Below are 15,913 nucleotides of genomic sequence, written 5' to 3'. Positions count from 1 at the left end.
GCCCTCCACTCTGAGGCCGCAGGCGACGTCCCTGGCCTTGGTCCTGTCCGCACGAGAGGAGGCACTGGGGACGAGGTGCTGGGGACGGGCTGGCCTGGGAAACTCAGTGTAGCCGTGGCCGCGCAGCCTGCACAGGCCCCTGGGAAAGGGCTTTCGGACAGGTGCCATGCTTTCTGAATGGGCTCTCGGGGGACAGGGAAGCCCCTGGGGTTGGAGAAGCAGCCTTTCGAGGTGTTCGGTCAGAGAAGACCCGGGGAGTGAGGATCTGGCAGCTGAGGCTTCCAGACAAGGCCAGTACCCCGTCCCCTCCCCGCAGCCCTGTGCAGAGGCACCTCCAAGGCCTGGAGGCGGCTCGCGAGGACAGTTCTCATGGCGGCCTCACTCGTCACTGCATTTACAGGGGCAGCTTCTGTGCTGCTCTAGAGAGAAGGGGACAAGCCCTTGTACTGGAGGCATCTAGACCGGAAGTAACATGTTGGGAAAGGCTGGGAAGTAGCTGCTAACGGGAGCTGGTGCAGACTCCAAATGGGGAAGGAAGTGGGAGTCTATGATGGGACAGTTTGTCACATGAGGTTAGTTTCTCCCTTGAGAACGTGGACGTAGGGAAGTGGGCCCTAGGTACTGGCCTGCTAGGAATATCTTGGAACTGTGAGCCAAGGGAAGAGTTAAGTGTGTTAAAATGAAACCAGGAAGGAGTGGGGTTGTGACTTGCTTGAAACAGCAGCCAAGCAGACGACCCACTCCCCTGTTGGCAGCCAAATGAGAGGCTGGTGGGAGCCGGGTGCCCTACCGTTCGCGGCAGAGGTTGGACCCGAGTGAAAGGGGTGGTTCGGTTCCCTCTGGGGCAGCTCCCAGTCCCTCCAGACAATGCGTGGGGACGGCAGAGGGCGGCTAGAGCTGCCTGCACAGGTGGTGAACTGGCCCTGGGCTTCCTCCTTCCTCCCTCCATCCCCAAGTCTTGTCCTCTTCACCCCTGTGCTCAGGGCTGTCCATCTCTCCTCGGCTTTAGCTACAGCCCAAGAAGAGGAAGTCCTGTCTCCTACGGCCCATCTGATCGGAGCTCTCTGCTCGCAGGCTCTGGTTACAGGAGGACGCTCAAGTTGCCAGGCGGTTGCTGGGAGGGCAGCCCAGCACACCAGGCAAGCGGGCAGAGCCCACGTCTGTCTAAGCTGATTTGCATCTCCAGATGACAGCCTAATGAGCAAAGTAAGGAGCTCGGTGCCACTTGTGTGGCTGCCCAACCCAGCGGCCAAACTGCCTGAACCACCTTCTTAGAGGCTGCACGGGAGGGAGTGGGACTGGGGGCCCAGCAGCCAGCCGTTACTGGTTGCTTTCCTCCAACCGACTCAAGCCCAGTGCCCACCGGCGAGGAGGTCAATGGGCAGATCTCTGTCTCAGTGACCTTGCCAGCCGCCTCCAAAGAACCAGGGTGCTCACAGGAGACGGGGGCTCGGGAGGCGCCTGCGGGTGTGAGCAGGGCGAGGAGTGCAGCAGGCCGACAGCTGCAGCCCTGCGACAGGCCATGCCTCGTGGCGCCAGGTGGAGGCGATCAGCATCGCCTGCTGCCTGGGAAGGACGGCCCAGCCTGACGCGCGACGAGAAGCTCTAACCGGCCTGCCCCAGGGCCTGTCGGGGCCCTCCTTTCCGGAAGGAGAGCACCCCTGCCCAGCTCCCACCCCGCTCTCAGGGATTAGGGCCGGGCCACCTCTTATTTTTAGGTTAAGAGGCATTAGGAAGGGATGAGAGTAAGCCCAGGCAGGAATCTTCCAGGAACCTCATATACGTCCTGGTGGGGTGGGGGTCAAGGTGAGTGCAGGGTGCCTGGCTCTCTGCGGTGGGCAGGGGCCAGTTCCCTCTGTCACTGACCAGCAACACCCTGGCTCTCCTGCAGCGTCTGAGAGGAATTCTCGGGCTTGTTTGGCCCAGACCTAGAACCAGGGTTCCCAACTGCTCCTCAGGCAGCAACTTGGTGTTATCCCGGGCCCTGTGCCCCGCTGCCCCCAAATGCATACTGCTCTGCCCTCCTGTTCAAATATCCAGGGGCAGACAGAGTACAGTTCACAGCCTCCTTTACTTACAACCTATCAGAACAGACAGAACAAAATCCAAGGGCCTCGCCCAGGAGATCACCCAGGCTTTTCTCCCCCAGGGAGACCGCAGCCTGGCCTCAGTGGGCCTGGGCCTGAGATCTCCACCCCAGTCCCCACTCGGGAGCACTGTCTCCACGGGAAGGTCTCTACCGCTCAGGGATTTCTCCGGCGCTGGTCCAGGCCCGGCCGGCCTCAGAGTCACTCGGGAAGAGTGTAGGGGAGCACCTAGGGAATCATGGCCCGGGGACCTGATGGGACAGGTGCTGGGCCCTGCATCGGCGGGTGAGAATCTGCGCCTCACAAGTAAGGTCCGGAGCTGAGGCTGCAGTGAATGGGCCAGGCCTGCACCGAGTCCTGCTCCACCATCTCGCTGAGCCGTGGTCAGGGAGGCAGGGGTGTGTGTGGAGGGGTTCCACTGGATAAAGAGCAGGGCCTTGGCTGGATGGACCGCAGTGCCCAGCTCACAGGGCCATAGGGGGGCAGGACCAGAGGGGCCCACAGTGCAACGAACAAAGCACACCTCCTCCCCGAGGAGGGTTTGTTTGTTTCATCAGCTGAAGTTGTCCTTGCTTCCCTATCTAGGGACTGGGCTAAGCTGAGATGGGAAGGGTCCCTGTGCCAGGAAGGAGTGACTTTCCCCCTTCACTCACCATTACTGTGATTTCCTGTTTGCAGGGAGGCGGGGGGCTGCAGGTTGCTGCCCAGGGCCCCGTAGCTGCGGTAACTGTAGTTGAGGCCGCCATTGACGTACACGGGGTCCTGGGAGTAGGAGGAGGCTGGCAGTGAGTAGGTGGAGTGGGTGATGGCTGCAGAGTCCCGGGAGTGCTGCTTGTCCAGGGCTATGGGCTCGTCCTGCAGGGGGAGGGAGACACTGAGGACCTAGCAGGGCAGCGAGCCAACCAGGTGGATGAAGGCTTTGGCCCCCCAGCCTCTGGGACGCAGTGCTGTGTCCTGCAGGGCGGTCCCCACCCCTGGTCATCGCACACAGGGCCTTCCTGGGTCTGCAGGGCTGGGTGCCCAGGCCCTCCCCATCCCGCTCCATGATGCTGCCTCTGGGTAGGCCGCCTGGCCCTCTCACTGGGGCCCCGCTGTCTGTGGAATGACTGATTTCCACCCGCCCGGGGGGCGGCCACGACCGTGGCCAGCAGTGAGCAGTACCTGCGAGGACTGGTAGATCTCCAGACGCATCCTTTTGGCTGCTTTTCTCGTCTCGCTCTCACAGGCAGCTGCCAGGATGTTCTCGGCCATGGCCGAGGTCAGGTGGGGAGGTGTGGGTCTGGTCTGCAGGCAGAATGGGGGTTAGTGCTGGGCCACACAGAGACCCTGCCCTCGCGGTGTTGGAGGGCCGGGGTCAGGCTTCAGGGCCCTTATCTATGGAGCTGGGCCCCTTGGGGATCTCAGGGACCACGCTGTGAAACAGGGACCACGGAGCTGGCTCCGGGAACGCTGGGAGGATCATGGGTAAAGTGTCTGGCCGCGGGGACGCCCAGCCATCTAGTGTGTGATGGAGGGGAGGGGCGTGTGGTGGAGGGGAGGGGCGTGTGGTGGGGGTGAGGGGCGTGTGGTGGAGGGGAGGGGCGTGTGGTGGAGGGGAGGGGCGTGTGGTGGAGGGGAGGGGCGTGTGGTGGAGGGGAGGGGCGTGTGGTGGGGGGTGAGGGGCGTGTGGTGGAGAAGGAGGGGCGTGTGGTGGAGGGGAGGGGCGTGTGGTGGAGGGGAGGGGCGTGTGGTGGAGGGGAGGGGCGTGTGGTGGGGGTGAGGGGCGTGTGGTGGGGGTGAGGGGCGTGTGGTGGAGGGGAGGGGCGTGTGGTGGAGGGGAGGGGCGTGCGGTGGTGGGGAGGGGCGTGCGGTGGTGGGGAGGGGCGTGTGGTGGGGGTGAGGGGCGTGTGGTGGAGGGGAGGGGCGTGTGGTGGAGGGGAGGGGCGTGTGGTGGAGGGGAGGGGCGTGTGGTGGAGGGGAGGGGCGTGTGGTGGGGGTGAGGGGCGTGTGGTGGAGAAGGAGGGGCGTGTGGTGGAGGGGAGGGGCGTGTGGTGGAGGGGCGGGGCGTGTGGTGGAGGGGCGGGGCGGGGCAGGGCCGGCCGGCCGGGCGGCTCACCATCTCCATGCCGTTCTTCTTCATGCGCCGGCAGGACTTGAGGTAGGTGCGGATGCGCTTGCGGGCCCGCTCCTGGAACTCGGGGAACTGCCGGCTGCAGGACTCGATAATGGCCTGGATCTTCTCCTTGGGCTGCTTGGAGATGGGCACCATGCGGTCCAGGTTCTCGTCCACAAAGAGGCGCACAAACATCTGCAGGAGAGACCGGCTGTGGGAAGGGCTGGCCCTGGCCGCGGCCGGCCGGCCGGCTGCCCGCCCGCCCGCCGCCCCGGCACTCACGTTGAAGGCCTTGAGGCGCTCGGGGTCCATGCCCTCCGAGTCGTTCATCTTGTCGTTGTCCTCGTGGTCATCGTGGTCGTCATCGTCATCGTCTGCAGGGGGAGCCCGGCCCACGGTCAGGTCCTCGGGGCAGCCGCTGACCTCGGTCTTGATGGAATCGTAGCTTCCTGAGCTGTACGGGGGGGACTGGGAGAGGAGGGGGCAGTCAGGCAGGCCTTTCCTGGTCCTGGAGCTTAGGAACTGGGTGCCCGCACAGCCCATGCCACTGAGCCAAAGCTGCGAGGCCTGAGCACGTCCCCTCCCCTTCACCTGTGAAACGGGGCAGCGTGGCTGTGGGAAGGACACAGGGCCTGGAGTCCGGGGCGGGGGGAGAGGAGGGGAGACACTGAGTGGAGGGTGTTAGTGCTTTACTCAGCCAGTGCCCACACCATGACATTGTGTGAAGGCAAGGCAGACACAGAAAGGGTTCCCACCAACAGCCAGCCTCTTCTGGTTGTGCCAGATCTGTTTGGCTTCGGGGTTTCCTCCCCGACCCCCCAGGGGCTGCAACCCTGCGTTGATAACCAAGCGGTCACAAAAGCGGCCGTGTGCTGTCTGCTGGGGAGGAGGAACAGATGGGCCGGGAGAGAGAACCAGCCAGGGCGACAGGCCCATTAGGCAAAGTGCATTCCCCAAGCTCCCGGTGGGGGTTCTCCTGTCTGCCACCCCCTCTCCCCGCAGGAAGACACGGAGAGCCCGCTGGAAGGACACAAGGGGGGAAGGCAACCAGGTGTCGCGCGCACACACAGGGCACAGCACCTCCCCAGCCTGGACGGCACTCCCCTCCTCCAGCTTCCTTCCCTTTTCACCTCTGCAGCCCAGTGCCCACCGAGGACACTGTCATTTGCCTTTTAGAAAGTTTGCACCTTTGGCAAGTCCTGGCTTCACTTACTGGGATCCTGACTAGGCTGTCCCGGGACATGGGCCCTGTCCTCAAGGTGGGCATCCAGCAGGTGCTTGGGCCCAGGAAACAAACAGCTACGGTCAGACCTCTCGGTGTGGCCACAGGGTGGTCTGGCAGGGGTCACAGCACCAGGCCTGCCTGTGACCAATCCCACAGGCGCGGCCTCCCCGGAGCCGCTGGCCTGGTGCCCATCTCCGATCCATACACAGACTCTAAAGGGGACAGCGACACCCAGGTCCTCTGGCCTCCCACTGGCTCAGGCCAGACTTGCAATGGAGTCAAAAGACTTGTGCAAGTCACGTCCCAAACTGCGCCTTAGCCAGTCCTCTGCTAAGATGCGCGCTGCTGGTGGCACTCGAGCGCTCATCCTACTCGCTGGGCTCATTCACGTGGCCTGAGGCCTGGGGGCAAACTCGCCCTCAGCTCTTTGCTCACTGGGACAGCAGCTCTGCCTTTCCCTCAGTCCCAGTCAGAGAGGGGAGTACCTGCTCCACGGCCCGAGCTCACACAGCAACCACCACACACTCGGCTGCTCGCACAGAATTCCCCAGAGACTGCCACCCCCCCCCCCAACCCCCTACAGGAAAGATGATGGGCCATGGCTGGAGCCAACGTCGGGGCTCCGAGAAGGCACTGGCGCTAGCAGGAGGGGTGCGGCCTGGTGCTGTGCTGCGCCATCGTGGGGAACCTCAGTGTCCTGGCAGGTGAGGCTCGGTTTGTTGGGTGCTCTCAAGGGTGGCCAGTTCAATTCCCAGCCAGGCCACATACCCGGGTTGTGGGCTCAATCCCCACTAGGGGTGTGCAGGATGTTTCTCTCTCTCCCTCTCTGAAATCAATTTTTAAAAAGTACAGGGGGGTGGGGGTGGGGAGGCAGTACCAAAAGGTGGGAGCACCTGCCCTGCCCCCCCTGTGGCCTGGTCCATTGCATTCCCCACCCCCACGGAGGAGCCAGGAAACAGAGGCCTGGGGACTCTGCCGGATGTGGCACTTGTGCTGCTATTCAAAGCAGACTCCGTCTTGTGGGTGAAGGGCTCACATCACCCACCTCTGAGACTCTGAGACGGGACGCGGGCTCAGAGAAATGAGGGCCTTGCTGGGGTCACACGGGATGGTCTCCCCTCCCAGAGCCGCCTCAGAAAGACACCCTGTTCACCACCCCGACTTGGCATCAGCTCTGGACACACACACTTTCCCTTCAGCCTCGCACACCCCGGGGGGTCCAGGCGCAGGCGGCCCACGGCCCCACGCACCTCGGGGGTGGCCTTCACGCCGTACTTGACGCGGCTCCGCAGTCCGTCTGGGCCGCAGCCGTCCGCGGGGTAGGCGGGCGTGCCGAGGGCCGTGCCCGGCGGGAGCTTGTCGCACAGGTTGATGGGCTGGTCCTCGGCGGCGGCCGTGAAGTCCATGGGGGCCACGGCGCCGTTGCCGTTCATCTCGGGGAAGGCGGGGTCGCCCTGCGTGCTGCTCGACGTGGACGGGTTCAGGGTGGAGGAGCCATTGCCGCTGCCGCTCTCAGAGGAGGAGTCGTCTGGAACGAGAGCCCTGGCTGTGAGGCTCCACCCCGGGACCCGCTGTTCCTCAGGACCTGCCCCCAGGGTGCCGGGGGCACAACAGCCACAGGGAGGGCGTGCCCCGTGCCCGGTGTCCCTGGCAGGAGGTGAGCACTGCTGTCCCTCCGGCTGCCCCAAGGGGCTAACCCGACCGGAGGTGGGGCAGCCCCCTCTGCCATGAGCGTGGCCCATCCGGACCAGAGTGGCCACAGGGCGTGCAGGTGCCGTGGCCTCCTGGGTTCAACACCACACCCAGGCTCACGGAGGCCCAGCTTCAGGGGCCTGGAGGTGAGTGCTTATGACCTCAGGTCTGACTGGTCTGCTGCCTACCAGAGGTCCTGGGTCACCCCAGAGGCTGCTTGAGGTCTGGCCAGCGGCCCCCCCCTTTTCCCCCAGCTCACCACAACCTTGCCCCTTCCCACCCTTTCCCCACAGGACGTCCTCTTTACAGCAGGCCCCTGAATTTTTCCTTCCTCTGCCTGAGGCGGCGGGGATGGCTCCACTGTAACCTCCCAGCTCCCTCCTGCGAGCAGGCCCAGCCCGGTGCTGGCCGCGGAGGCGCCCAGGCACAGGCCCCAGACCTGCCCTCTGCTCGTGGTGCAGAACCTTGGACACTGAGGCAGTGCAGCAGGGTGTGTGGTCTGCGTGCCCTGCACCTCAACCTCAGTGGCCATCCCAGGTTTCCTGAGGTGACAGCCCAACAAAGCTCTGCCGAGGTCGCCCCCTGCTGTGGAGAGCACAGCACTGCCTCTCCGGGAGCGCACACTCCCAACTGGGGCGAGGAGACGTGTTCAGATGGATCCCAGGCCCCTCTCCACGCCCGCCCAGCCTCCTGCTTGGTCTGCTGAGACAGCAGAGGCCGGGGCGCTAACGGGAGCTCCCAGGTCGGTGTCAGGTGAGGACCATGTGGTTCTCGGTGGTGCCCGTGCCACGCGGCACCTGCACCCAGAACGGTCGGGGAGGGCCGTCCCAGGCCACCCCGCTCTCAGGCCGGGGTTGCGCAGCGCAGGACCCCACCCCCACCCTTCCAGCCGGTAGATTATGAAGATTTAGTCTTCAGTGCTGGGCGCACCAGCGCCTCCAGAGCGTCCCCATGGCGACTGAGTGGCTCTAAAACCTCAGCCAATCACTGGCCTTTCTGCTGCCTGGGGGGCGGGGCCGGACTGCCAGTCAAGCAGCCGGGTCCCTGGGCAGAGGGGGATGGGACAGGCCTGGGCCCAGTGGCACTCCTCCCCCTCGGCGACCGCGGGTCCCCGGGCCAGGCTGCCCGCCCTCTGTGAGCCACCACTCCCTCCATCCTCCTCCGGGGCAGCTCCAGCGCAAAGCTGCCCGCTGCTACCCCCTCACTCAGCTACACCCCGAAGCTCCCGGGCCTTGGGTCCTGCTCCCTCTGAGACCTCACGGCCCATCCCTCCTGCTGCATCACAGCAGGGTCTGGCTTTCTTCTGGGCGTTCTCTCCAACACCAGCCCAGACCAAGCAGGGTTTACTGAGCATCTACTGTGTGCTGGCCCTGGCCCTGCTGGCAAACAAAGTAGGGACTACAACCTAGGGGCAGGCCCTCCTGGGCGGGTACCCACCCGCCCCCAATCCCCTTCACTGCCCTCCCTCTTTAACCCCAGCTTCCCTCTGTCATAGGGCCCACCCTTATGTCTCCCAGCGCTGGCCTGATCCTCACAGCCCTGTTCAATAGCCCCTGCTCCCCAGCCTGCCCAGGGTGTTCTTGGTCCTGTGACCCCTGCAGTGGCTCCCCTGCCCAGGTCCCGCCACACTGGCCACCACGGGACCTACATTTCCAGACCTTTGCTTTGGGCACTGCTGTCTGCCATGTTCCTTCCAGCTCAGTAAGTGTCAGTCAACCTTCAGGCCTGGCTCAACACCACCTTCCTCTTTCCTCTGTTCCTGGGAAGGAGGTACTCAAGCCCTGGCCACGCCCAGGGACACTTCACACGGCCCAGGATTCGTCCTGAGAGCTGCCCTCCCACCAGGCAGGGCCTGTCGCCAGAGAGGGCCCCCCACCTGATGTTCCGGACCCTCTGCCGGGCAAGGATGGACACGCACACTGGCCGATCCGCTGAGCTCCTATGTCACGTCACACCCGGCACCGCCCCCAGCAAGCCACTTGTTTGAGCATCTTCCTCCTCTTGAGGTAGCTGGGAGGGCCAACAGTTACCACATCTGCCCTCGGGGAGCTGTCACTGCACCCAGAGGCAGCATCCCAACCAGGTCTCCCCTGGAGTATGTGTTCCTGTGCTTCCCCAGGCTCGAGCAAGCAGGAGACTCATGTGCTGGGAGGACACACAGGCGGGTACTCCCAGCGCAGAAGCCCAGGGCGGTGGCCCAGACTCTCGAGCTGCCAATGTCCTTCTCCCACGGCTGTGCACCTGGGCTCTCCAGCCAAGAAGCCACAGGTGGTGGCCCCCGCCCCCCTCAGAGGCCACCGGTTTGGTCAGCAAAGTGGCCGGGCAGATGAAACCTGTGAGGCGCCTGGAGCCCAGACCTCTTAGGACACATGTGTCAAACACAAGGCCCGCGGGCCAAATCCGTCCCGCCAGGCCTTGCAATGTGGCCCGCACCGCGCTGTCATCACTGCACTCCGCTGTGTTTCCATCACAATGACAGTTTATGACTGTTCAGTAAACCATTCGGCCTGCGATTTAGGCTGGATTTTAGATTTTGGCCCCTTCTCTGACTGAGTTCGACACCCCTATTTTAGGAGAAACTGGAAACCTGCAACAGTATATACGAAGATTTAAAATATTAGTGAATGGCATACAATGTTTACGTTTTCAAAAACTGACAGATAGCCGAGACCGGTTTGGTTCAATGGATAGAGCGTCAGCTTGGGGACTGAAAGGTCCCGGGTTCGGTTCCGGTCAAGGGCATGTACCTTGGTTGCGGGCATATCCCCAGTAGGGAGTGTGCAAGAGGCAGCCAATCAATGACTCTCTCTCATCCATGTTTCTAACTATCTCTCTCCATTCCTCTCTGTACAAAATCAATAAAATATATATTTTAAAAAAAACCTGACAGATAAATGGATGTGGTCTATCTGTGCAATGGAACATAATTTAATCATAAAAAAGGAATGAAATTCTGACACATGCTACAGTATGGATGAACTTTGAAAACATCATGTTCAGTAAAATAAGCCAGACACAACAAGGCGAATACTGAATGAGCCCAGTTGTATACAATACCTAAAATAGGCACATTCATAGAGACAAAAATGTATATTAGGGGTTACCAGGGCTGGGAGAAGGGGGGGATGGGAGTTTTTGCTTAAGGAATACAGAGTTTCTGTGCAGAGTGATACTCTACATTCATCTATAGGTTCTTGGAAACTGAGGTTTTAAGCAAAACAATATAAGAAAACGGATTTTACCACAGGCTAATTGATATAAACAAGAGTTAAGTTCCTATGGCATATTTCCGGTAAAAAAAAAAAAATCACCAAATTTCTAAATAAAGACCCCAAAAGACTTCTAACATTAAACACTGAAGTAACTGTGAGCTATGCATACATTTAAGAAAGATTAATAAAAACAAGACATTATTTTTCCAACCCGCTAATTCCTGTTCAGGGTCGTGAGTGACCGGAGCAAATCCATGCAGACAGTGGCCCTGACCAGAATTGACTTTTTCCTATCACGTACCAAAACGATATTGAACAAGACGACAGACATTATTCAAATACCTGCCGTGTTTTGGAAACAATGGTGCTGGTTGCACAACACTGTCCATGTGCTTAATGCTGTCCAACTGCACACTCCGAGAGTCCAAAGGGAAAGGTTATGTTCTATATATTTCACCACAAAAAATCTCCCCCAAACCAAAAAACCTTGAGCAGGCCAGTAGGCCCCAGTTCATAAGCTACGTTTCCTCCCACCCTACTTACCCAAAGGCCAAGTCTCTCCCTCCTCCACCGGCACCCGGGGGCAGGGAAAGCCAGCCACACACACAGCCCCCGTGGGAGGGACGAGAGCCCCCAGAGCGGGTGCCCTCCAGCCACGCTGCCCCAGCACCGTGCGGCCTGCCCAGCAGCGCTGCTCAGGGCTGGCCCAGCTCGGGTCCTCTGGCTGCCAGCTGGCTTTCCACAGACAGCAGAGGGTCTGGCGAAGGGGGATGGACACGGTGTCTCCTTGAAGATACCACTTCACCTCTCAGCCCCCGTTGCCTTTCCAAATGGCTGTCATGTCAGTAAAATAGTCGTAAGGTGTGTACAGCGCCTGGTATAGACATTAGGCTCTGAAAAAAAGTTGATTCCCTATACCCCACTTTCTCAATTCCAAACAGACCTCCTTTCCCAGACCGAGACATGGGCTTCTGGGGATCCCCAGGCGAGGGGGCCACATCTGAGGAGGCGCAGTGAGGGGAGGAGGGGGAGGTCAGCACCTGGAAGAGGCCGCTTCTACCCTATTCTCTTCCTTCCTGGAACCCCTATTGGGTGTCAGGCCCATGAAAGACATTGGGGGCACGGTGGTGAAGGGTAGGGGTGGCCACCGTCCTGGGGATTCACGCTCTGCTAAGCCAGAGGTCACACCAGGTTCTGAAGGAGACTGGGCTCCAGAGGGAGCACCGAGAGCTTTGATCCCTCCTTCCACTCCAGCTGTGCTTGGAGCCTTTGCACTGGCTGTCCTCCTCCTCCTCCTCCTTCTTCTTCTTCCTCTCCCTCTCTCTCTCCCTCTCCCTCTCTCTCTCTCTCTCTCTCTCTCTCTCCCTCTCCCTCTCTCTCCCCCTCTCTCCCTCCCTCCCTCCCTCTCTCTCTCTCTCTCTCTCTCTCACACACACACACACACACACACACACATTCCTTCCCCTTCAGAGCCTTGCTTAAACATCGCCTTCTGGTGAGACCTCCTTGCGTAACCTCCTGCCCAGTCTGCCCCTTTATCTACTTTTCCTAGGACAGTTCCCACCTTCTCACTTATTGTGTCTATGGTCAGGTGCTGGGTGGGCCGCCATCCCTGACTCTCCAGAAGCCACACCCCTCTATCGGGCGAGGGACCCCCCGTCTTCCCGAGGAAGCACATGCCCAGGACTGGCCACTCCGCACAGCCCACCACGTGACCAGTGACAGGCCAATTCCGACCAGGAGAGTCGGTCAGTCCTGGGCTCCTCCTGGGTTGACTGGGAGGAAGTGCTCCTCTTGGAGCTGAGCCCCTGGCAGGCGGGCCCCGCCTGGAGGCTGGCCTGTCAGGCTGGCATGCGCAAACCCCCAAACCCATCGGTCCGAAGCCAAGGCCATATACTTTTCATATGGAGGCCGATCAGTTCCGTAGGGCAGATGCTGAAGTAGGCTGTCACGTGTGTCTGGTTTGCTCTGAGTAATTCATGCTGCTCCCCCTCCCCCAGGGACAAAGGACTGGAGCCCCAGTGGCTCTCTCCTCACTATGGCCATCGCAGCCCAGGCCTGGGCCCCGCTTGGTGCCGAGGTGGCTGGTGCCTGCGGGAGGGGCTGGCTACAGGACTTCCCCAGCCCCTGGCACAGAGACAGGAGGGACAGAGAAATGTCAGTGTCCCAGGCGGGGCAAACCAGGTTTCTGACCCATTCCTAATTCTTTCCTCTTCTCACCCCCCCCAAAAGCCAGCGATTTAAGGAAGACACAGAGACACACCCACACCCGTGCTGCCTGAGCCGCGGCAGCCCAGGCAGGGGCCCGGGGCCTCGCTGCCTCCTGACCTTGGGCACGGCCGCCTCCCTGGCAACGCTTATCTGCAGTCCAGGAAGTCGCTGCGCCCGCCCCGTTGGGCTCTGACACTTTATGGCTCTGTGAGAGGCCCCAGCTGGCCCCCGCGCCAAGGGCCCCGAGCAGGGGGCGCCGGGGCTGGGCCTCTGGGCCAGGCCTCCAGCCCCAGGGCTCTGGGCACACCCAGGGTGAGAGCCCAGACCGGGGCTGGAGGCGACCCTCTTGCTCCCACCGGTGGGTGCCACTGAGCCAGGAGGTCCCTCCGGGGAGGCGCCCACCCGAGCGCCTGCGAGAGCCCAGAGCAATGCCCGCAGCACCAGCCGGCCCGCCCGGCCCCAGCCTCCAGCCGGAGAGGGAGGGGCGCCTGCGGGGCTGCACCCCTTCTGGACATTTCCACAAAACCGGGCGTCCCTAGCTCGGATTTGGGCAGGACCTAGAGCCCCCCACCTGCGCCCGGAATGCCTGCGGGCAGGGAAGCCTGCTGGGCCGCCATCTAACGTGGGGCAATGTGCTGCTATTCAGACGGGGGAGTCCGTGATGAATGGGGGAAATTGTTTCTCCCTCTGTCCCATCTCCAGAAGAAGACAAAAACCCCTTTTACCTCGGCAAACAATGCCCTTATGTGGGCGCCAGCGCCCTGCAGCCTGCACAAGCCCCGCTCTGTGCGAGCCGCCCATCGCCACACCAGGCTCCGGGGCCGCGGCAGTGGCCCCCTCGCCCCGCGTGAGAGCCGCGCTGCCCCCAGGTGGGCTGGTCCGCCATCGCCGGGCGGTGGCGGGCATATGGCTGCCCGCCCAGCAGGCCCGGGGCAGGCCGCCTTATGGGGCGGAGGCGCAGCTGCTGCAGGCGGGCCTCCTCCTCGCGGCTCCATCGCAGCCGCCGCCACGGGCGGGGGAGAACGGAGGCATCAATAATTCACACAAAGGAGAAGGTGGGGGTGCAGCGCGTGGAGCCAGCGGCCCCCCCCCCCCCCCCCCCCCCGCGCCTGGGCCGGAGCGGGAACACCAGCGCCTGCTCCCTCCGCCGCGTGGCTCGGGCTGCGTCCGGGGCAGACTTTGCTCTGGACGTGGGGTGGACACCTCGCCGGTTGGCCTCCGCGCGCGCTGACAAAGGCCAGCGGCCTCGGCCGTGTTTACATGATGCATAGTTCCCGGGGAGCCCGGCTCCTGGCTGGCTACCCTGCTCTTCCTCCCGGAAAGAAGGGCGGGCCGGGGCTACGGGGGTGCGGGGGGGTGGGGGGGGGAGACACGCAGCGGCTGGGAGAGGCGCTGCCCCTGGGATCCCAGCCTCCTGGGCGAGGGGGTCACCCTGGGCGCCCGCCCCCGCCAGCTGGCCTTCGGGTCCTGGCCGGCCTCCTGGGCACCCCACCCATCCCTGTGGTTCCAAAGGCTCCACTCTCACCCAAAGCCACCGGCACCGCCTCCTGCCTGCGCGGTGACTCACTCCTTACCCAGGTGCAGGCCGGGCTGTGTCCCATGGACAGAACGTGAGCCACGCCTGGGGAAGTGCCAGTTTTCCAGGAGCCACAGTCAACAATTGAAAAGACGTAGGCAGAGTTCTAATGACCTATTTCATTGAACCCTATATACCTAAAAATTATAATTTCAACAAGTGATTAATTCTGTGTTAAAACTGAGACACGGTACATTCTTTTTTCATGCTAACTTTGCAGCGCCCGGTACCAGAGTCATGCACAGGACGGCACACCTGTGCTCATGGTCCCTTTTCAACAGCCTCTGTGGCTCTGTGTTAGACGGTGCAGACCTAGATCTCCGTGACTCTCACCTCAAACTAAAATGATTCCTCTCCATGCAGATCCTGCCCCCCCCCCCCCCCCCCCGCCAGAGGTGTCCAAGCTGAAGAGGAGAGTTTGGGTTTCGGGGCAGCTGGCCTGAGCAGGGCCAGTGAGGGGCACCAGGGACGGTGACGCCACTGTGGTGGTGGTGGTGGTGGTGGTGGTGGTGGTGGCGGGGGTGGGGGGCGCTGTCTGCATGGAAGGCCAGCACACCGTCAAGCCCAGCGTGCACACCGCCCCCCAGCGGACGTCAGGAGGAACCAGAGGCTCTCAGAGGGAACGCATCAGCCATCACACCCCGATGGGCCTCCGTGCTGCCCGACTCACCCCTGGGGCTCCTTCGTCTCGAGGCCTCGGTTTACCCCATCTGTGCTATGAAACAGACCCCACCCCCGTCCCCACCGCACTTCCTGTAGCCGCTCCCCAACACACACTGGCCTAAGTGCCCAGGAGGAAACACTCCCAGGACAGACTGCCTGGGCCTGTGTCTTGCCAGGCATCACGTTCTCCCTGGCCCCACCCTCCAGGCCAGGCACAGGCTGGGGAAAATCAATGCTAATTCAATGTGCAAAGCTCTGGAGGAGATGCCCACTCCACCCTCCCACCCAAAGCAAATCATGTGCTCTGAGAGCAAACAAAGCCACTCCGGGCAACCATGTGTGAATGATTCATGGGGCAGGGCCCTGCCCCTGAGCCTGTGCATGTGCGTGTGCGTGTGTGTGTGTGCATGCGCGCGCATCTGAGGGCCAGGAAGCTGGTCCGGGTTCGGTGGATCCCAGTCCTTAGGTCAGAGTGATGACGCCGACGTGGCCCTGGTCACTTCCTGGTTCCTGGGAAAGTTGCCCTTGGACAGGCTCAGGGTGGCAATGCCTCCCCCTGCCAGCTCCTCCCGGCACTGGCCCTCCCGCAGAGGGTCAGAGGCAGTGGGTCCATGTGCATCCTGGGCGGAGGGGCACAGGGAGGGCAGGGCCCTGATGTCCCGATGGCCCAGGTGAACCTCAGGTGTGTGTGTGGAAGGGGTGTCGCCCTCTCCCTCAGCTCTCCGGCCCGAGCCTGCCTGCACTCATGTCCTCACCAGGCGCCTGGGAGCCCGAGGGGCCTGAGGCCCGGGCAGCCTGCACAAGGCCGGGCTGTGTGGCCGGGCCTGCTCCCGGGATAAAGGGATCGCTCAGTGCCGTCTCCCAGCCTCCCCTCGTCTTCGGCGGCCAGAGCCCAGGACAGCCCCGCATTGTGTGTGCTGCCTGCAGCCCCGCTGATGATGGACACTTTCCTGTGACCCAGGCCTGCCAGGGTGGCCCATGGCCAATTCCCGGAAGGGCTTGGGCCCCCAGTTCCCTGTTCCTGGGGGGAGGGGAGGGCAGGAGGCCACTGCCTCTCCATCCGGTGTGGATATTTAGAGCCTTAAAGAGGAGCAACAGCTCTTGCTCTAGAATGAGGAGGAGGGTGACCTGTAGCCAGAGGCGGCGGCCCAGACC

The 15,913-nt window shown here is 62.4% G+C and overlaps 1 protein-coding gene across 7 annotated transcripts in view; it reads right to left on the bottom strand.

The window, feature by feature from the left end:
- Nucleotides 1-15,913, bottom strand: part of NOL4L (nucleolar protein 4 like) — a 126,633-nt gene that overhangs the window by 5,397 nt on the left and 105,323 nt on the right. For 6 of the 7 annotated variants that reach the window (XR_006740365.1, XM_036418768.2, XM_045574888.1 and 3 more), the window contains 5 exons: nucleotides 6,655-6,932; nucleotides 4,462-4,647; nucleotides 4,183-4,374; nucleotides 3,249-3,371; nucleotides 2,741-2,942 (listed from right to left, as the gene is read on the bottom strand). Coding sequence is in view for 6 of the 7 variants with exons in the window: in XM_036418768.2 (XP_036274661.1) it covers nucleotides 2,741-2,942; nucleotides 3,249-3,371; nucleotides 4,183-4,374; nucleotides 4,462-4,647; nucleotides 6,655-6,932 (981 nt within the window). In the remaining variant the exon portion in view is untranslated. Of the gene's footprint in view, nucleotides 1-421; nucleotides 1,195-2,740; nucleotides 2,943-3,248; nucleotides 3,372-4,182; nucleotides 4,375-4,461; nucleotides 4,648-6,654; nucleotides 6,933-15,913 lie in introns of those variants that run through there. The other variant, XM_045574887.1, reaches the window with a different exon arrangement.

The sequence above is a fragment of the Pipistrellus kuhlii genome, unplaced genomic scaffold (genome assembly GCF_014108245.1).
Source record: "Pipistrellus kuhlii isolate mPipKuh1 unplaced genomic scaffold, mPipKuh1.p scaffold_m20_p_6, whole genome shotgun sequence".
Taxonomy (NCBI): domain Eukaryota; kingdom Metazoa; phylum Chordata; class Mammalia; order Chiroptera; family Vespertilionidae; genus Pipistrellus; species Pipistrellus kuhlii.
The sequence above is the reverse complement of the archived record's forward strand: the minus strand, read 5'-3'. Positions and strand labels throughout refer to the sequence as shown.